At 48.4% G+C, this 20,788-nt stretch overlaps 1 protein-coding gene across 1 annotated transcript; it reads left to right on the forward strand.

Annotated features, from left to right (window-relative positions):
- Positions 1–203: 203 nt before the first annotated feature.
- On the forward strand, positions 204–19,944 carry LOC125444282 (tubby protein homolog). The gene is made up of 14 exons (XM_048516709.1): positions 204–247; positions 1,057–1,108; positions 2,879–3,035; positions 3,882–3,995; positions 4,900–5,007; positions 7,548–7,634; positions 8,381–8,563; positions 10,722–10,852; positions 12,110–12,292; positions 13,886–13,998; positions 15,570–15,684; positions 17,069–17,167; positions 17,253–17,424; positions 19,033–19,944. Exons 1-14 carry the CDS (start codon positions 204–206, stop codon positions 19,164–19,166), a joined length of 1,692 nt encoding a protein of 563 aa, XP_048372666.1. The 3' UTR covers positions 19,167–19,944.
- The last annotated feature ends 844 nt before the right edge of the window (positions 19,945–20,788 follow it).

Genomic DNA, 20,788 nt, shown 5'->3' on the forward strand with positions numbered 1-20,788 from the left:
CACCTGGCGGGCCTCTGCGAGTAGCAGAGTGCTGGACTAGATGGACTCTGGTCTGATCCAGCAGGCTAGTTCTTATGTTCTTATGTTCTTCATTTTAACTGCTGTCCAGACTTAAGAGGCAAAGACAATATTTATTTGGCTGGAGCCCCAGTTTCAGGAGGCAGAAGCCAAGAACACAAAAGGTCTTCAGATTTTATAGTAGGATGCAGAGTCATAAAGTCAGCATCACCACAACACCATCAGTGAGGTAAAAGAGACCCCCCCCCCCGCCCCAAAGATGCCTCTTAGTACCTCCCCTGGGTGGAGATTTAATATTTTAATGAAGCCGAGGTCAGGCCAGGCGTCAACCTGGCACCATGTGACACCAGGTTGTTTATTCCAGACACAGGGGGATGTTTTGACAAAACAATATATGGCTCTCATCCTTCAAATGCATGTCAAGGTTCTCTTGGCAGCATTACGGCTGTAAGGAATGCACTGGACGACAGCATGTCTGCCAGCCACTCAAGGAAGCCTTGAGTGTGAAAATTCGCACCAGCCTTTCCTAGGTCCCGGGTCTGGTTTTGCAACACCGTTTGTTATCCTGCCAATTGAGCTGGCCGAGGCACCCTCAGCCCCATTCTGGGGTCAGCCAAGGCGGTCACCCTTCTCCACCTCCAAACACACCAGGGCCCAGCCTGAGTCACATTTATGTCATATCTGGACCTCATAACAAATGAGTTTGGTTCCCTCTGCCTTGGACCTGATAAGCCTCTGAAGGGTCTGGATCCAGCCCCAAGCCACATGTTTGACACTCTGGGTCTGGGGTTTGTCCGGGGCCTTCCCACCCCACCCATGACTGCTTCTTGGGCTTTTTGTGAGGTCACAAAGCCCCTTGGGTGCCATGGCATCCAGAATCCCAGGAAGAAGCAATCCCCGGGAGCCAGCCTCCTGCAATTGCAGTTGCCCCCGACTTGGCAGGCCGATGCTGCATCTCAGAATGTGTTGGAATATATATCGCCGCCTCTGGTCTCCCCCCAGCTTACCCCCTGATGTTGACTTCTCTTTTTATTCTAGACACATCAGCGATGAAGTGGCATCCTCCCGGCAGCAGAAACTGGAATTCCAGGTATCGTGGGAGGGAGGGGCTTTCCGTGCTGTATATTTGGGAGAGGGCAACTCTGAGGGACGGGTCTGCTGTCTCAGCTCCTTCGCTCACCCTCCTAAGCAGGCCTCGCAGGAGTTCTGGACATTGTGCGTCTCTGATAGACTTGCTGGCATGAAGAAAAATCAGTGGTATGACAGATTTAAGGTGACACTGTCCAGAGCAAGAGAACTTTAAGGAATGCTTAAGGCTCGGCCACGGCCCGTGAGGTCGCTGACTTTTTTTCTTTTGAATGGGGGATGTTCATAGTTGTTGTGTCCCCTCCCCCGCCCCCTCCATCACAACATACCTGATTCTGAAAGTGAGTTTCAAAAGCAGTTGGGGATGCATAGGAAAGTGTTCCTCTTTGAGAAACACAAGACCCTCTTAGACTTTTACAAATAGTCCTGTGGTTCTGGCCCAGAGACAGCCCCATCCCAAGGTCTGACAGAGGGCGGGAGATATAAACATTTAACAAAAAAAACCACCAGTCCGCTCAGTGGTGAGATCCAAAAATTTTAGTAACAGGTTCCCACAGTGGTGGGATTCAAACTGTGGCGTGGCGCCAATGGGGCTGGGCGGGGCACAACAGGGGCGTGGCCGGGCATTCCTGGCCAGGGCTGTGGCAAGGACGCAGCCGCTGCGCGCAGTCCTTGGGCGGGAAACAAATGCACGCAGGCGCAGGCTGCCACGCACGCCGGTGCACCTCCTGCTAGACTGCTTCAAGTTCTGCGCGCTACTGCTGAGAGGAGGGGAGTAACTAAGGCAAAAATCACGTGGCAAAATCACCCATTAGTAACCCCCTCTCGGCACACACAAATAATTAGTAACCTACTCTCGGGAACCTGTGAGAACCTGCTGGATCCCACCTCTGGTCTGCTGCTTAAGAACACAGACACACACACACATGCATGTGTATTTGTTAGCGGTTTGTAATTTTTGTATTGATGTATGTTCATAATTCTTTTAGATAGTAGTGCATTCATACTCACTTTTCAATTCACTTAGTAAATCAGTATCGTAGTTTGTGTGTCTGTGTTCTAAAGCAGCAGGTGTTTTTTGTTAATTGTTATTCAGTACGCGAAGTCCGATTTATAGTGTGTAAGGGAGATATAAACACCATATGAAGGGCAATGAAGATGATTGAAGGATTGGAGCACCTTCCTTATGAGGAGAGGCTGCAGCGGTTGGGGCTCTTTAGTTTGGAGAGGAGACGTCTGAGGGGGGATATGATTGAAGTCTATAAAATTATGCATGGGGTAGAAAATGTTGACAGAGAGAAATTTTTCTCTCTTTCTCACAATACTAGAACCAGGGGGCATCCATTGAAAATGCTGGGGGGAAGAATTAGGACTAATAAAAGGAAACACTTCTTCACGCAATGTGTGATTGGTGTTTGGAATATGCTGCCACAGGATGTGGTGATGGCCACTAACCTGGATAGCTTTAAAAGGGGCTTGGACAGATTTATGGAGGAGAAGTCGATCTATGGCTACCAATCTTGATCCTCCTTGATCTCAGATTGCAAATGCCTTAACAGACCAGGGTGATTGGGAGCAACAGCCGCGAGAAGCGGCCACGCTTTCACATCCTGCACATGAGCTCCCAAAGACACCTGGTGGGCCACTGCGAGTAGCAGAGTGCTGGACTAGATGGACTCTGGTCTGATCCAGCTGGCTTGTTCTTATGTTCTTATGTTCTTATGTTACTTCACCTGCCTCCTCTTCCCTGACCTTCTCTCCACATCCCCTTTAGCGCCACATCATTGAAAAGAAGCAGCGCCGTAAGCGCCAGGAACCTCTTATGGTGCAGGCCAACATGGACTCCAAAGTGAAAGGGCGCCACAAGGGGCGCAAGCCGGAAGAACGTGTCCCACTTATGGAGTCTTGCAGCGAACACAGCCTTTATAATGGTAAGCTGGCTGGCTATTCTCTGGGTCCCAGATGCCGCACCGTCTAGTCCGCTCTGCAGGGATCGCTTCTCCTTCCATGGGCAGGCCTTAGAGAATATTGACAAGGAGGACACAGAATTGCAACCAGTGCATTCTTTTTTTAAAAAAAATCCATTTAAGTGTAAGGTAATCTAGTTATTGTAAATTCTCCTTTCATGGGCAGGGCTTAGAGCAGTGATGGCGAACCTATGGCACGGGTGCCAGAGGTGGCACTCAGAGCCCTCTCTGTGGGCATGCACACAGTTCATCAAGGGGGGGGATCGCTCACACACACACACACACACACACACACACACACACACACACACACACACACACACACACACACACACACACACACACACACACACACACACACACACATCTAGGCTGGCCTGGACCACTGGGCTCGATTATTAGCATTAAACCTAAGACCTAGTTTTGGGGAAGCAGTGTAGGTAACCCTGTTAAGCGCTGTTAAACTCCACTGATTTTCACGCAAAGAACTAAAACGCGATCCTTTACCTGGGAGTAAGCTCGGTTGCTTGATTCTGAGTAAACCCTCCTGGGGTCGTGATTCACCCGTTCGAAGAGTTGCACGGTTGCTTCAAAGCAAAGCCAACAACTGCCACCAAGCTTACTCCCAAGTAACGCACGCCTCAGAGCCAACCATTTTTTTCTAAACTAAAACCTCAGTATTCAGGTTAAATTGCTGTGTTGGCACTTTGCGATCAATAAGTGGGTTTGGGGTTGCAGTATGGGCACTCGGTCTCGAAAAGGTTCGCCATCACTGCCTTAGAGAATATCTTTCTCTCTCTCTTTCCAAAGGCATAAACGGCCCTTTCCTTGTGGAATCTGTCCCAGAGGCCCACTTCAGCACCCACCCGTGGGACAGCTCTTTGCGAGTGGATAAGATACACAACGGTCAAGGTGAAAGCACAGGTAACCAAGTCCTAAGCTGGGAACCTCCCCCCCCCCAACCACCAACCCCCTACAGCTTCATTCAGACTCTTCCCCTCGGTGATCTAATCCAGTGGACTTCAAGTTTCTGTTCTCTGTAATGAAAACGGGCTGGGTTCATGTCCTGTGTATAATCTACTCAGATTCTAACCATTAAACCACTGGTTATTTTAAGATGAATCACCTATGCAGAGAATTTATAATTAATTTTATAAGCGTGTTCTATTCTCTTTCTAAATGGCACGCAGAGTTGCCATCCTGGAGATCTGGAATTACACTTATTTGTTTATTTATTCGTTTGTTTGTTTCCTTATTTATTTATACCCTGCCAATCTCCCATAGGACTCAGGGCGGCTTACACATAAAAGCATATAAAACAATACAATAAATAATATAAAAATGTATTATCAATCCCCAGATGGCAGAGAATAGATCAGTTTCCCTAGAAAAAATGACTACTTTGGAAGGTGGATTCTATGACATAATACCCTGCTGAGCAACCTTATCCCAGACTCCAATAGTTATTTTTGGAGTTCATTACTAGGGACAAACTAAATGTTGCATCTGCCCCATGATCACCATAAAACAGCCGCAAGTCCCCCACTGGAATTCAACTTTTCCAATCCATAGTTGGTAACGCTAACAGAGTGCCATAACAAAAACCGAAGTGAACGAATAACAGAGGGTCTCTGAGCATGGAAAGAATACACTCTCCTCATCCCTGAGTAATCCTGCCTCAAGTTCACCCCAGGAGCCAGGTTTTCGAGTCAGAGGAGGATGTGGATTAAGCCCACATTTCTTTCTTGGAAAATGGTCCCCTGGTCTTGATTCTAGCACTGTCTCTGCTGCTCAGGACTTGCCTTTCTTTTGTGCCCTGCTTGAGCAGATTTTTTGGATGAAGTGGAGCTCGAAGAGGCCATCTTGGAAGAAACCCAGCCAATCAGCAAGAAGGAGCTAGAACCCAAGAAGGGCTGGCAGGCCAAGCAGAGAAAAGGTGAGCTGGAAAGGGCTCTGTTGCTAGGCAACCAGTATTCCAGGCTACCGCCAGGTGACTAGTCAGCCAGATATTTTCTTTTGTGTGGATGGATGGATTTTTCCTTTGGGTACAGAGGTGACCAAAGTTAGATACAACTCTCCAGAAATGTCCTTTCTGTAAAGCAGGTCAGCAAAGTATCTATTCACCACTATTTTGCAATAAGAACCAAAGAGGATAGCAAGGGAGCCTTTTAACAGCTATTCTCAATGGCTTTTTAAAGGCTTAAAAGTAGCTTCTGGCAGAGGGATTAATTCAGATTGAGGCTGAGGGTGTGGGCAGGTAACCCACCCACCCCCAGCAATATTTTCCTGATAGTATACCCCAAAAGTGTTTTAGCTGTGTGAGGAGAATACAGGCTCCCATTTCTGGTGCAAGAGGCCTAGTCTGAACTGGGGGACAATTATAGCTGTTTTGAAAGGGGGGGGGGGAAAGCATTTTATTAGCTCTGGGTGGGGAACTATGGGTTGGATCCAGACAAATTTCCTACGTGAGGAATGAAATGGTTCCGCCTCCCGTTATGGGCTGTTGATCTCCGTGAAATGCTATCTCTGAGGGAAGGGTGACCCCAAGAAAGGCCGTAAGCAGTGGTGGGATCCAAAAATTTTAATAACAGGTTCCGATGGTGGTGGGATTCAAACAGTGGCACCACCACACACACGCACCTCCAGTCCCTATTGGGCAGGGAGGTTGCTTTAGTAACCCCTTCTCGGCACTCAGAAAAAATTAGTAACCATTTCTAGAGAAGTGGTGAGAACTGGTTGGAATCCCACCTCTGGCTGTAAGGGGAATCTGCCCAGAGATGGGATCCAGCAGGTTCTCACAGGTTCCCGAGAGTAGGCTACTAATTATTTATGTGTGCCGAGAGGGGGTTACTAATGGGTGATTTTGCCACGTGATTTTTGCCTTAGTTATGCCCCTCCTCTCAGCAGTAGCGCGCAGAACTTGAAGCAATCTGGCAGGAGGCGCACCGGCGTGCGTGGCAACCTGCGCCTGCATACATTCGTTTCCCGCTCAAGGACTGGCGTAGCGACAGCATCCTTGCCACAGCCCCGCCCAGGAATGCCCCGCCCCCAGAATGCCTGGCCACAGCCCCGCCCCCGTCGTGCCCCGCCCAGCCCCATTGGTGCTACGCCACAGTTTGAATCCCACCACCATGAGAACCTGTTACTAAAATTTTTGGATCCCACCACTGAATCTGCCTCAGGAGAGGAGAATTGGTGGTAAATTGCCAAGCTAGTGTGTTTTTCCCATAACTAACTGGGATGCTTGAGTTTTTGGTTTGCAACTCCAACGGTATAATTTGGCCCTTAAAGAAACAACCACTAGGGGGCCCAATCTGGTTGGCAGCGAAGGTGCTGAGAGGGATCCCCACTGGTCGGTTTCTCATCTGTAGTACCACACCTCAGTCCCATGTTGTTTGGACCCTAGTTCGCCCTTATGATCAAACTGGCTCAGTGGATGAGTGACAGTGAATACTGTATGACCTTTTAGAGAAAAAGCCATGTGCATTCTGGGGTTCTACAAACACTTCTGGTGAAAAAAACAAACCAGGTTTCTAGTCCCTGTGTAGAACTGAGCTTTAAAATTACCTGAAGGATTGGAGCACCTTCCTTATGAGGAGAGGCTGCAGCGTTTGGGACTCTTTAGTTTGGAGAGGAGACATCTGAGGGGGGATATGATTGAAGTCTATGAAATTATGCATGGGGTAGAAAATGTTGACAGAGAGAAATTTTTCTCTCTTTCTCACAATACTAGAACCAGGGGGAAGAATTAGGACTAATAAAAGGAAACATTTCTTCACGTTAACGTGTGATTGGTGTTTGGAATATGCTGCCACAGGAGGTGGTGATGGCCACTAACCTGGATAGCTTCAAAAAGGGCTTTGACAGATTTATGGAGGAGAAGTCGATCTATGGCTACCAATCTTGATCCTCCTTGATCTCAGATTGCAAATGCCTTAGCAGACCAGGTGCTCAGGAGCAGGAGCAGCAGGAGGCCCTTGCTTTCACATCCTGCACGTGAGCTCCCAAAGGCACCTGGTGGGCCACTGCGAGTAGCAGAGTGCTGGACTAGATGGACTCTGGTCTGATCCAGCAGGCTAGTTCTTATGTTCTTATAAAATGTTTGGGCAATGTCTCACAGCATTGCAGGAACCGAAGAGGTCCCTGTATCCTTCTCACAGGCAGAAATCATGCAAAATAAGCAAGTGTAATCAGTTGGCCTCGTTTGCAGCAAGGTACAGAATTTGGCTTCTTAAAATTCAGATATAGGTATATGTATTCTTTGCAACTCAGAGGGCACTTTCGCACATACAGAATAATGCCCTTTCACAAGGGTTTGCAAGTGGGTTTTGCTATTCCGCACAGCCAAATCCAGCTGCAAAGTGGATTAAAAGTGCATTATTCTGCATGTGCGGAAGGGGGCGGAGCTTTAACCCTGAGCTGCCAGGCATCCGTTGCCCTCTCATGGACAATCACACATTTTTTTACCATCTGCAGGTCGCTCCAGTGGACAGACTTCCAGATCCAAGAAAGAATTCTTATCCTCAATACAGGAGGTACCATCTGTCATTATGGATGTGGAAGGTAAGATTGTCGGGCCTTTACACATATGCAGAGCCTCACCAACCCCCACCCCCCATTATTGCATTTGTTTAAGGCACCGTGACCTTTGGTGAGACCTGCATATTAGGAATGGGTAGAAGTGGGTGGACAAGCTGTTAATCGGAACTGGCTGGAACAAGTTAAGCCTGAGCATGCAAATGAGGTTGAGGAAGGAATGGAGGACAGAGGCCACAGGGTACAGTCTGTGCTTCTCACATTCTTGAATTGTTTGGGAAGCATCAGTACACAGGCTGATGAAATCGCAAGTTTTGGAAATAAACAAACACTTGTGGGTGTCTTGATCCTTTCCGGGCTCTGTCATGCAGACACGTCGCTGGAGTAAACAAATGCTAACAGAAACGTGGTGTTAAGACAAGGGGCAATTCCATTGGTTGAATGCTGTTGGGGAAGCAGGGTTTTTCTTCCCCTATAGTACCGTGTGTGTATTCATTCATCTCCTGGGGATTCACTGGTAAGAGAAGGCGCTAGAGAATGAATGAAAAGCTGGAAATTCACAGAGCCCCTTTACACATTTTATAATAGCATATTCATAGAGAACTGCCAATTTAAAAAAATACTTGAAAAAATCCCAGGAGCTCTGGGCAGTGGTCGAGTCTGTTGTTGCAGGGGTGAGGGGAGGGGGGATTAGGGCAAGAAAACTGTGGGGTACCCCGCAGTGTGGAAGCCCCATTGCTGCTGTGCTGTATCCTGTATCTTATCCCGTTTAGATTCAAAGGATAGCCCTCAGAACGAAGGCCCAGAGTCTGCTGACTCCGAGGATGCTCATAGTGAACTGGTTAACCCCTGTTCATTCCGAAGCAACTCTGAAAGTGAGGAAGAGTCATCCAGGGAACTGGCTGTACCACCCTCTCCCATTAAGAAGCCCCGGGACAGGATGCTTGTCCACAGAGGTAAATAGTCTCCCAGTTAGCAAGAGCCATTGGCCAAACCGTTCTCCCATCTGGCTGCGTTTGGTTCAGTGCATTCTGGGAATATGGCCGAGGACAGGGAAGTGGTGAAACACCGGAGGCGGGCTGTTCTGATGAGAGAGTGGGAAGAAAGAAGGCACATTGCCCAATAAGGACAGGCCAAACAAACCAAAGAGCCACTAGGACAAAAATGTCATTTCTCTCCCTCCCCCTTGGGATCACTTGTGCCATGAACTGGCTCTGGTTTTTTTTGGAGTGTTATTTTGTAAACCAAGCTTCCGCAGTTGTAATTTCTCACCCAAACACACAATAAATAAAAGAGAGAAAAACCATGCCGAAATAATTCTAGAGAAAATACCCATGCCGAAAAAACCATGATGAAATAATTGTGGAGAAAAAACCCATGCCGAAATAATTGTGGAGAAAAAACCCATGCCGAAATCATTGTGGAGAAAAAAACCATGCCGAAATAATTGTGGAGAAAAAACCCATGCCGAAATCATTGTGGAGAAAAAACCCATGCCAAAATAATCGTGGAGAAAAAACCCATGCCAAAATAATCGTGGAGAAAAAACCCATGCCGAAATAATTGTGGAGAAAAAAACCATTCCGAAATAATTCTAGAGGGAAAAACCATGCCGAAAAAACCCATGCCGAAATAATTCTAGAGAAAAAAACCATGCCGAAAATAACCATGCCGAAATAATTGTGGAGAAAAAAACCATGCCGAAATAATTCTAAAGAAAAAAACCATGCCGAAAATAACCATGCCGAAATAATTGTGGAGAAAAAAACCATGCCGAAATAATTCTAGAGAAAAAACCCATGCCAAAAAACCCATGCCAAAATAATTGTGGAGAAAAAAACCATGCCGAAATAATTCTAGAGAAAAAACCCATGCCGAAATCATTGTGGAGAAAAAACCCATGCCGAAATCATTGTGGAGAAAAAACCCATGCCAAAATAATCGTGGAGAAAAAACCCATGCCAAAATAATCGTGGAGAAAAAAACCATGCCGAAATAATTGTGGAGAAAAAAACCATTCCGAAATAATTCTAGAGGAAAAAACCATGCCGAAAAAACCCATGCCGAAATAATTGTGGAGAAAAAACCCATGCCGAAATAATTCTAGAGAAAAAAACCATGCCGAAAATAACCATGCCGAAATAATTGTGGAGAAAAAAACCATGCCGAAATAATTCTAAAGAAAAAAACCATGCCGAAAATAACCATGCCGAAATAATTGTGGAGAAAAAAACCATGCCGAAATAATTCTAGAGAAAAAACCCATGCCAAAAAAACCATGCCGAAATAATTCTAGAGAAAAAAAACCATGCTGAAATAATTCTAGAGAAAAAAACCATGCCGAAAATAACCATGCCGAAATAATTGTAGAGAAAAAAACCATGCCGAAAAAAACCATGCCGAAAAAAATGTGGAGAAAAAAATCATGCCGAAATAATTGTGGAGAAAAAACCCATGACAAAATAATTCTAGAGAAAAAAACCATGCCCAAAAAAACCCATGCCGATACAATTGTGGAGAAAAAACCCATGCCGAAATAATTGTGGAGAAAAAAACATGTCAACATCTGAGGTGACTGGGTCTTCTTTTTTGGCAAGGCTGGGTTGGCATGTTTTACCACCCTGTGTCCACACACACCCCTCTCCAAGTCCTGGAGCCTGGTGGCCGTGGGAAAAACTGATCTGGCTGTTACTGTGTGTCTATTTTAATTCGATCATAAGATTTTGTTAAAATTAGTTATTAAATTCCTCTTTGGTATAAGAATAAAGCAGAATGTCTAAAAGTCTGGGCTTGATAGGCTAGCACAGGGGTGGCCAACCTATGGCGCTCCAGGTGTTCATGGACTGCAATTCCCATCAGCCCCTGCCAGCATGGCCAGTTGGCACTGGACCCAGGCAGAGGGTTCTACAACAATTGGCCATGCTGGCAGGGGCTGATGGGAATTGTAGTCCATGAACATCTGGAGCCCCATAGGTTGGCCACAGACTCATGGAGAAGGAGGAGCCAGGACTCTTGGGTTGGTGCCTGAAGATGTGCAAGCTGGTGGGCGGAAGGAGGTGTGGATGCTTTGTCCTGCCAGCCCACCTTTTCGTCACCTGCCCACCTTTTCCCCAGGGTCTCTTACCAATGGGATGAGGAGCGTGAGTGGGGATGACGACGATGACGATGAAGTGGAAGATGAAGATTTCAAGGAGGAGAATCTGAGCAGGGTCATGTTTACCCACGAGGAGATCGGAGTGTCTAATGTAAGAGGCTTAAAATCGCACGGGGATGGGTGGCTGCAGGCAGGTCTCGGGGGGGGGGGGGTCTTTTGGGATTGCAAGCCAAGCTGCTACTCCCAGCTTCTCCCAGTCTCTGTCTCTAGCATGGATTCCCTCCCCTGTGCCTCAGGTGGACTGTTTGCTTCACTTCCCTCTTTGTTCAGTCACCTATGTGCTCAGTTGGGCTGGACATCCAGCGTGGTGTTGTGGTTCAGAGCAGGTGGATTCTAATCTGGAGAACCGGGTTTGATTCCCCACTCCTCCACCTGAGTGGCAGAGGCTTATCTGGTGAACCAGATGTGTTTCCGCACTCCTACATTCCTGCTGGGTGACCTTGGGCTAGTCACAGTTCTTCCAAACTCTCTCAGCCCCACCTACCTCCCAAGGTGTCTGTTGTGGGAAGAGGAAGGGAAAAGGAGCTTGAAAGCCACCTTGAGTCTACTTAATGGAGAGAAAGGTGGGATATAAATCCAAACTACTACTCCTCCTCCTCCTCCTCCTCCTCCTCTTCTTCTTCTCCTTCTCCTTCCCCTTCTCCTTCTTCTTCTCCTCCTCCTTCTCCTCCTCCTCCTCCTCTTCTTCTTCTCCTTCTCCTTCTGTCCCAACAAGGGACACATCAGTCCAGAGCCAGTTTCAGGGTTTGGTGGGCCCTGGGCTGAGAATTCCCTGAGCTCCCTCTCTTCCTCTTCTGCCACCTGTGCCCCCCCCCACTCCCCGCTCACACCTCCCTGCCCACTTTCCTGTCTTCTTCCCCACGGCCCACCTGTCTATCCTTTTCCCAACCATTTGTTTCTTTTCCAGTTCTCTGAATGCTCACGCAGCTCTTCCTGGCTGAGCTGGGCAGTGCATGGTGTGGGAAGTTTGGGTGGCAGGTGGGCACAGAACAACCAAGTGGGCAGCTGTGGAAGTAATCAGTTGGGTGGCGGGCAGTGGGTCCCACCAGAAGATCTGGACCTCAGCAGCTGCCCCACCTCAGAAAATCCTGACGTTGGCCCTGCATCAGATATAACAGGGAATGACGTCTCTTGACAAAGGCCCCTTCCGCACATGCAGAATAATGCACTTTCAATCCACTTTCACAAATGTTTGTAAGTGGATTTTGCTATTCCGCACCGTAAAATCCAGCTGCAAAGTGCATTGAAAGTGGATCGAAAGTGCATTATTCTGCACGTGAGGGAGGGGCCAAAGGTTCCAAACCTCGTTCCACCTTGGCCCACCCCGCTTTTATTCTTACCGCGGCAGACTCCGAGTGGGGAATCGAGCGTCCCGCTGTCCCTCAAGGTGGACGACGTAGAGGCGTTTGTTTTCCAACCGTGTCCTCAGGGGAGCACAATCCAGTGTCGCATCACACGGGACCGGAAGGGAATGGACAAGGGCATCTTCCCTTTCTACTACCTGCATCTTGAGATGGAAAATGGAAAAAAGGTATCAGACAACAGGAAATAAGGCTGTTGTTGTTTTTTTAATTTGGAAAAGCTGCTTTCTGCAGTTGGGACCAGTTATTTCCACTTACTTGTTTAAAGTTGTATCCTCCCCTATCCCAGATACTGGCTCTTTTCTGCACAAATCTCCTAAAACGTTTGTAAAATATTTGTTCACGCCTTTGAATATGCTGACCAGCCGTCCCGCTTTTGGCGGGACCGTCCCGCGTTTGGACAATTTGTCCCGCGTCCCGCGGGTCAAACAAATTGTCCCGATTGTGGGGAGGCTGCTGCACTGCCTTGGGGGCGCAAGGCAGTGCGGCAGCCTCCCGTGCGCCCGGCCACAGGAGCGCATGGCCTTCTGGGGCTCGCCGTTTGCCGCCCTGTCACAGGGCAGCAAACGGCGAGCCCCAGAAGCTTGTGTGCTGCTGCGGCCGCGCACGCACGCGGCCACCTCCCCGTCCCGGATAACAAAGGTGACCATCTGGTCACCTTACCTTTGAAGCAATTATCCATTTACATCTAAAGTATAAGTGTGTGGGGGGGTATTTTTAAGAAAACAAACTAAAGTGTTTGGTTAAAGGGAGCGGAACTTCGCGCTTCCCACATCTTACGATACACTCCATTCAACCCGGTTTGGATCCCAGGCACTGTGGGGTATAGTACAGAAGGGAGGCAGGGCTTATTTATTTTTATTTATTTTTATTTATATATCAAATTTATAAACCGCCCACCCCCGAAGGGCTCTGGGCGGTGTACACTAGGCCAAACACAATATTACATACAATGGCCAAGACAACAGTACACAAAATAAAATAAATTAGAGCAGGTTAAAACAATTTACAACATTCATAAAACTAGCAGCATCAGTACAGTATGTATAACAATAAGATTATAAAAATGTGTTCCTGGTTCTTGTTCACTTTGTTTATGGGGAACATGTACCTTGATCTGAGATTGCAAATGCCTTATCAGATCAGGTGCTCGGGAGCAGCAGAAGGCCCTTGCTTTCACACCCTGCATGTGAGCTCCCAAAGGCATCTGGTGGGCCACTGCGAGTAGCAGAGTGCTGGACTAGATGGACTCTGGTCTGATCCAGCAGGCTCTTTTGTATGTTCTTATGTTCTTAAATACATAAGGATTTAGTTTGGGCTAGAGCTACAATCCCTCCTGCGTTCCAGAAATTCAGAGGGTGCACTCTCTGACCTCGATATAATTGACACTTCTTGGAAGGACATTCATCTGGTCCTGTTTAAATGATAGCATCAGTTCGTGGAACAGGGAAGCAATCTCTCTCTGATTATCCAGTTGGGCATGAGCTTGTGCAGATAAATCACACAATGAAGTGGTGCAACCCATCCCAATTCCAAACCTCCATCCCTGTTTGGCAATCCACTCCTGGGCTTCTTTGACCAGTTTTGTGATTAAAGAGGCCCAGATAATTATTAGTCTGTGATTAGTCCAGATGGAAAAGACGGCTGAGGGTGGCATTGGAGGGAGTTGGGAAAATGGGCAAGTGAGATAAGCATCAGCTGGAAGATAGGAAGAGATTCTGGCCGGAACTCCATCTCACCGAAACCTGGGCATCTTTCTTCAGCGTTTCCTCATGTCCGGACGGAAGAGGAAAAAAAGCAAGACGTCTAATTACCTCATTTCTCTGGATCCCATCGATCTGTCACGGGGCGGGGAGAGTTTCATCGGAAAAGTCAGGTGTGTTTGTTTTCCCTTAGGTTTCTCGGGCAGGTAAATCTCTGCCTCATTCCTCTTTCACAAGCAGCTGTCAGGAGTGAGTGCCATAACACAAGTCATATGGCTCCTTCACAACCTCTGTTATTGCCCCCGAGCTAGGGAAGAAAAAAACACAGGCACAGAGGGAGAACAAAGGAGGCAGTGTCTTTATCAGGCCAATGAAAATTTTAAAATGCCTGAAGCAGTCTTTGGGAGTTACACAGAGCTCTGCAGCTCTACCTGTCTAAAAACTCGTTTTCATACAGCGCAGAAAATGATTCTTAAAAGTTTCTTTCTGGAGGTTGATGAAACCAGATTTCTCGTCGGCTGCATAAGACAGTTCCTTTTTCTAGTTTCACGTTCAAGTAGCATTTACTATATATGGCCAAAGGCTGTTATAATCAATCATGTAGAGTGGGGCTTTTTTAAAAAAAAACAACACCTTTTTTCATATATATTTTTTACATTTGAACCCTGGCTTTTGTGGGGGGAACTCAGCATCAGGGCCAAATTGGAGATCCGTCAACAGTCTTTAAAGGTAGAAATAGGAATCGGGGGATCTGATTCAGAACTGGGCCATGACAACGGTGCAGAGCAATAGCACCCCAGAGCTGTTTTTTGCTTCAAAGGAGAACATACAACCACCAGGGGCATACCACTGAGGAGGACATATGGGGTCAAATGTCCCTGGGCTATGGCCATTTAGTCACGTGGGGGGCGGAAAATCGCCCCCCACAACCCTCCTCCTTCCCCGGGTCCATACACTGACTTCAAGACCTAGTGCAAAAAAAGTTATTTGGCCGTGGTAGGGGAGGGCGGCCGCCCATATGGAGTCCGATTTTGTACTGGGCGACATTTTCCCTAGATACGCCTCTGACAACAACCATATAGGTATCTGGATGTTTCTTCCTACACAGCACATAAGTGTTGGCGTGGGAGGGCGGGGATCTAATTTTGACCTAGGCATACCAGTTCTATTTAGGGTCCTCCGCAGCAATTAAAACAAACGCTCAAATGGGTGAGACTCTCACAGTGCAATCCTGAACAGACCCATGCCCTTGTAAACGCCCCAAATCTGCGAGCTTAGAAGGGGACAATTCCACTTCGGATTGCACTACGGAATAAGTAAAGTAAAAAGGTAAAGTTTCCCCTTCAGTCGTGTCCGACCCTGGGGGACCACTGCAAGCAGTGATTTCATAGGCAAGCCATTTTTTTGTGTGGGGGGTAGTTTGCCATTGCTTTCCTCGGCTATTCTTTACCCCCTAGCTGTGTGCTTGGTACTCATTTACTGATCAAGGAATGGATGGATGGCTGAGTTGACCATGAGCCAGCTGCCAGGATATCTGACGCACAGGAGGCTCGAACTCCTGACCGTGTGAGAGGCAGTGCAAGCACTTAACCACTATGCCACGCGGCTCCACAGAATAAGTATTTATTTATTTAAAGGGTCCCAAAGTGATTTACTTTTTTTTTTGGAGAACGAAATAAAGGATGGTGAAGTAATATGAGTTTTGAACCATGCTAGCGTTACGATTTTCCCGTCTTGCTTCTAGATCAAATGTGCTGGGAACCCGGTTCACTGTGTTTGACAACGGGATGAGCCCAGAGAAGAAACCTTTTGTTCCAGAATCAGCTGGGCTGCGGCAGGAGCTGGTCGGCATTTGCTATGTGAGCTTCTCTCAAACAGTGATGCTCTCAAAGGATGAAGGATAAGAACTTAGCATCACACCTGTGTTGCCTCTCGGGCACACACCGGTTTGTGACCACACTAAGCAGGAAGAAATGGCTCGTTGCCTCCCTGCTCCCCTTCCCGCTGCCGGCTTTGCATACCCAAACCAACTGGCCATGCTGGAAAGGGCTGATGGGAATTGTAGTCCATAACATCTGGAGTGCCAATGGTTCGCCACCACTGTCCTATTGGCTCCAGTGTGAAATTTACATGCAGAAGAAGAAGAGTTTGGATTTATACCCCACCTTTCTCTAAGGAGACTCAAGATGGCTTACGAGCTCCTTTCCCTCCCTCTCCCCACAACAGACACCTTGTGGGGTAGGTGGGGCTGAGAGAGTTCCCAAGAACAGTGACTAGCCCAAGGTCACCCAGCAGGAATGCAGGAGTGCAGAAACACATCCGGTTCACCAGATCAGCCTCTGCCGCTCAGGTGGAGGAGCGGGGAATCAAACCTGGTTCTCCGGATTAGAATCCACCTGCTCTTAACTAACACACCACGCTGGTGGTGTGGCACAGGCCTGTGTAGAAGAGTAGGCTGAGAGAGAGGCCCTTTCCCCACTTATCTTAAGCCCCACGCTACTCTCCTCAAGTAGCGTGGGATCCCAGGGCACTCCCCATTACATGGGCGGCGACAATGCAGCTGCCCCGACGCTGCTGCTCTCGCGCCCCCTCAGCGCTTGGCATCCTGGCGCTCCTCGAAACGGCGCCTTTTGACGACCCCAGCACGGGGTCGTAGGGATGCCCGGGCACGCGCCAGAGATGCCGCACGCTGAGAGTAGCGCGCAGCAAAGGGCAGCAAAGGTAAGTGGGGAAACGCCCACAGGGAGAATGTGAATGTGACCGGCTCAGTTTGCTCTTTGGCCGAGCGGGGATTTGAATACACATCTCTCCAATCTTAGTCTGACACTCTAAGCACGCACAGTTATCCACATCCTCCCACCAGGCAGGGACGTACCACCTAGGGGGACATATGGGGTCAAATGTCCCCGGGCTGCGACCATTTAGTCACATGGGGGCAGAAAAGCCAGAGCGAGTGGAGCGGTGGCTGCTCTTCCAAGATAAGCTCTGCACTGCTCACTCACACAAACCTCTGGAGAGAGGTTGGGGGGCACAGGGCAGGCAAGGGGCAGGAGGGAGGGCGCTGGGGGTGGAATTTCTACTCTTTGCCCCGAGCGCTATTTTTAATAGATACACCCCTACCTCCAAGCACCGAAAGCCATTTTGCAGAGTGGTATGAAAATCAGTGCTCAAATATTGGCAGCAACTCAACAATACTGGCGGAACGGCATGCAGAGGTTAACACGTTTCTTCTCCCTCCCACAGGAAACAAACGTCTTGGGCTTCAGGGGCCCGCGGAAGATGACAATTATCATTCCTGGGATGACCTTGGACAACGAGAGGATTTGTATCCGCCCTAAAAACGTGAGCAGGTCACTGCCGTCGGCAGTCTTCTGGGGGCAAAACCAGCCCAGAGCAAAACGCTTGACGTATACGTCTGTGCCCACAGGAACACGAGACCTTGCTGACTCGGTACGAGAACCGGAACATGCAGAACCTGATCAAACTCCACAACAAGATGCCGGCCTGGAACGAGGAGACCCAGTCGTACATCCTCAACTTTCACGGACGCGTCACCCAGGCCTCTGTCAAGAACTTCCAAATCATTTCAGAGGATGACCGTGAGTGGGCGGACAGGTCATTTCTGGGGTTGGGGGGGCCTTGATGGACCGGTCTTAACCAGGATTACTCGGCAGTAAGCTCAATTGCTTTCAGGAGGACTGACTTCCAAATAAGTATGCAGTTATGCTGGTCAAGGAAATCTTAGGCCGTGACCCAAAAATCAGGCAAAGACCTCCTTTTCGTAAGCCCAGAGAAGGCATTTTTGATTGGTGAAACCACACGGTGGGGAAAAAATTAAACCACCTTTCCCCTTTGAAGATAGAAGACTCAGGGAAATTTCCCACTGGTGATTAATCCTGGGATAGTCACCTGAAATATCCAGGTTTCCTTGCAATCTCCCCACTACTGAACCATGGAACACAAATCAGTCCCATTTCTGGCACTCCTCCCCCGCCCCACAGGATTTTCCTGGACCTGCTTGTATATGCACCTTTTTGAGAAAAAAAAACACTCCAATGGGAGCTAATAGGAGATGGGGCTACACATTTGAGGGTCCATAACTTTGGCCCCCATGAACCAAACTTCACCAAACCTGGGTGGAATCATCAGCGGAGTCTCCTACTGATACCATCCAGGTTTTGTGAAGTTTGGTCCAGGGGGTCCAAAGCTATGGACTCCCAAAGGGGATGCCCTCATCCCCCATTGTTTCCAATGGGAGCTAATAGGAGAGGGGGGGGGAGACATTTGAGGGTCCTTAACTTTGGCCCCCCTGAACCAAACTTCACCAAACCTGGGTGGTATCATCAGGAGGGTCTCCTAAAGACACTCTGAAATGTTGGTGCTGGTAGCTTGACAATTACACCCCTGACAGCAGGCACCCCCCCCCCCCAAGGGGCAGGGCTAGACATCTTCACTAGAAACACGCTGCAGTGAGGATGTTGGAACCTGGATGAAAAGGTGCCGATTCTTTTGAAACTTGGTTGTATCTAGATTAAATTTTCAGTGGGAATTCGGCCTCAAAGGGGCTTACAAACTCCTTATCCTTCCCCTCTCACAACTAACACCCAGTGAGGTGGGTGGGGCTGAGAGAGCTCAGAACTGTGACTAGTCCAAGGGTCACCCAGCTGGCATGTGTTGGGAGTGCACAGGCTAATCTGAATTCCCCAGATAAGCCTCCACAGCTCAGGCGGCAGAGCGGGGAATCAAACGTGGTTCCTCCAGATTAGATACACGAGCTCTTAACCACTACTCCGCTGCTGCTCCTTTGCCGGCTTTGATTTGAATCAGAGCCAAACACACCAGAAATTTATGTTTTAAAGCCGTTGGAAGATGCTGAGATCTGCATCTGGTCTTGTTTGACCCAATGCAATAGATAAGAGGGCTTTGGACAAACGTTCACCCTCGACGAATCTAGGGTTTGTTTCGAAGCACAGCCATGGGAGGACCCTCATTACAACCAGCAACCTTCACTGGTCACTTGTACATGGTCCAAGTGGAAAGGTTGAAGTAGGAGCAGACAGCCAGGAGGAGGGATACATGTTTGCATGAGAGGAAAATGCTGGTCACATTTCTGAGGAAGCCTTTATCGGGGAGGTAGGCAGAGAGACAGTGTTTGCTTTATAAACGCTCCCCTTCATCTCATTCCTCTGCTTCTCCCCACCCTACAGCCATGTATATCGTGCTGCAGTTTGGCCGTGTGGCGCCCGACGTGTTCACCATGGACTACCGCTACCCACTCTGTGCACTTCAGGCCTTCGCCATCTGTTTGTCCAGCTTCGATGGGAAGCTAGCTTGCGAGTAGAGGCCCAACCCAGCCACTGACCTCAGACCCCTGTGGCTTTGCTCTGGATTGTTTCCTGCTATCTCATTTTCAGCGTCACTCACCTTGGACCTTCTGTTCTCTTGTCAAAACACATCTCCACACAACCTGTTACTTCAAGGCAATCTTCTCCTTCTCTCCCTGTTACTTCAAGGCAATCTTCTCCTTCTCTCCCTGTTGCTTCAAGGCAATCTTCTCCTTCTCTCCCTGTTACTTCAAGGCAATCTTCTCCTTCTCTCCCTGTTACTTCAAGGCAATCTTCTCCTTCTCTCCCTGTGACTTCAAGGCAATCTTCTCCTTCTCTCCCTGTGACTTCAAGGCAATCTTCTCCTTCTCTCCCATTTGACAAGAACTTTCTTATCAAGGCATCCTCCCAAGCTTCCCTGCCCTGCCCCTCCCCAATCTTCCTTCCCCCTTCCATTTGCTTCAGCAACCAGATTTATGATTTGCGTAACTTCACCGTTGAACGTCATTGCCTTGGTTCAGGCTCCTTGGGCCTCAACTCGGTTCCTCCAAAACTATCTCAATGACAACACACCTATGCAGGAAACAGACCACCTTGCCAGGTATAGACCACAGCTCCACTAGTGAAGAAACCGCGCAGTCTTCCAGATTGATATATTCATAACAAGGGAAGGAGCAGCCGTGCTGAAGGGAAATGGCAGCCATTTTGAAATGACGAAGCCACATCACCCGCCTCCCCTGCTCTATAAAATTGGGTAACAGATTGGAAATAAAATGTACCCAAAGATCAAACAGGTCTGTTATCTGAATCCTGGGAGCAGGTGGACCTACCATCTTCCTTACTTCTGCCATCTCTAGTTGATACCACAAGCAGTGTTCCACACCAGGTTTTAAACGTGGCTTTCAGAATATTATCCAGCGGAACCTGAGTGAAAGACGACTTCAACCAGGTTAATAAAACTCAGGTTCTAGGGCTCCAATTCAGCTAAAGCAGGGGTCTGCAACCTGCGGCTCTCCAGATGTTCATGAACTACAGTTCCCATGGTAGGCTGATGGGAATTGTAGTTCATGAACATCTGGAGAGCTGCAGGCTGCAGACCCCTGAGCTAAAGTGTGGCATAACGAATGGTGCAATCACAGCGCAAATCCAGGTTAAGCCCCACCCCCGTCTGTCCTGGGCTTTGTAGTTTTCATAGGGTGGAAGCAGGGTCCTTTCCCAAGCCATAGCTGGCAATCCTAGCCTCTACTAGTTGGGGGTATGTGTGTGGAAAGGGCACGCAGCGCATAAAATGACATAGCGAGGGAGGCTTTGCAAACAGCATAAGGAGCGTCCTCTTCGCACAAAACATAATTGTGGAACTTGTAGTCATTAGGTCAGGTGGCTTTACACGAATTCAGGCTGAGTCTGTTAGTGGCTGTTAGATGTGGCAGGGAATTTCCATGTTGTGAGGCAACATGACTTCTGAATGGCTCTTTCTGGAGTGGGGTGTGGCCCCTTCCGCACATGCAAAATGATGCACTTTCAATCCGCTTTCACAACTGTTTGCAAGCGGATTTTGCTCTTCCGCACAGTCAAATCCAGCTGCAAAGTGCTTTGAAAGCGGATTGAAAGTGCATTATTCTGCATGTGTGGAAGGGGC

The sequence above is a fragment of the Sphaerodactylus townsendi genome, linkage group LG15 (assembly GCF_021028975.2).
Source record: "Sphaerodactylus townsendi isolate TG3544 linkage group LG15, MPM_Stown_v2.3, whole genome shotgun sequence".
NCBI lineage: Eukaryota > Metazoa > Chordata > Lepidosauria > Squamata > Sphaerodactylidae > Sphaerodactylus > Sphaerodactylus townsendi.

What these genes read in the sequence shown, in the direction of transcription:
- LOC125444282 (XM_048516709.1), top strand. Translation starts at nt 204, where the DNA reads ATGCAGAGTCATAAAGTCAGCATCACCACAACACCATCAGTGAG. An exon ending in GCAGGCCAAGCAGAGAAAAG is followed by an intron (nt 5,008 to 7,547) that starts GTGAGCTGGAAA and finishes TACCATCTGCAG; the next exon opens with GTCGCTCCAGTGGACAGACT. An exon ending in AGATGGAAAATGGAAAAAAG is followed by an intron (nt 12,293 to 13,885) that starts GTATCAGACAAC and finishes ATCTTTCTTCAG; the next exon opens with CGTTTCCTCATGTCCGGACG.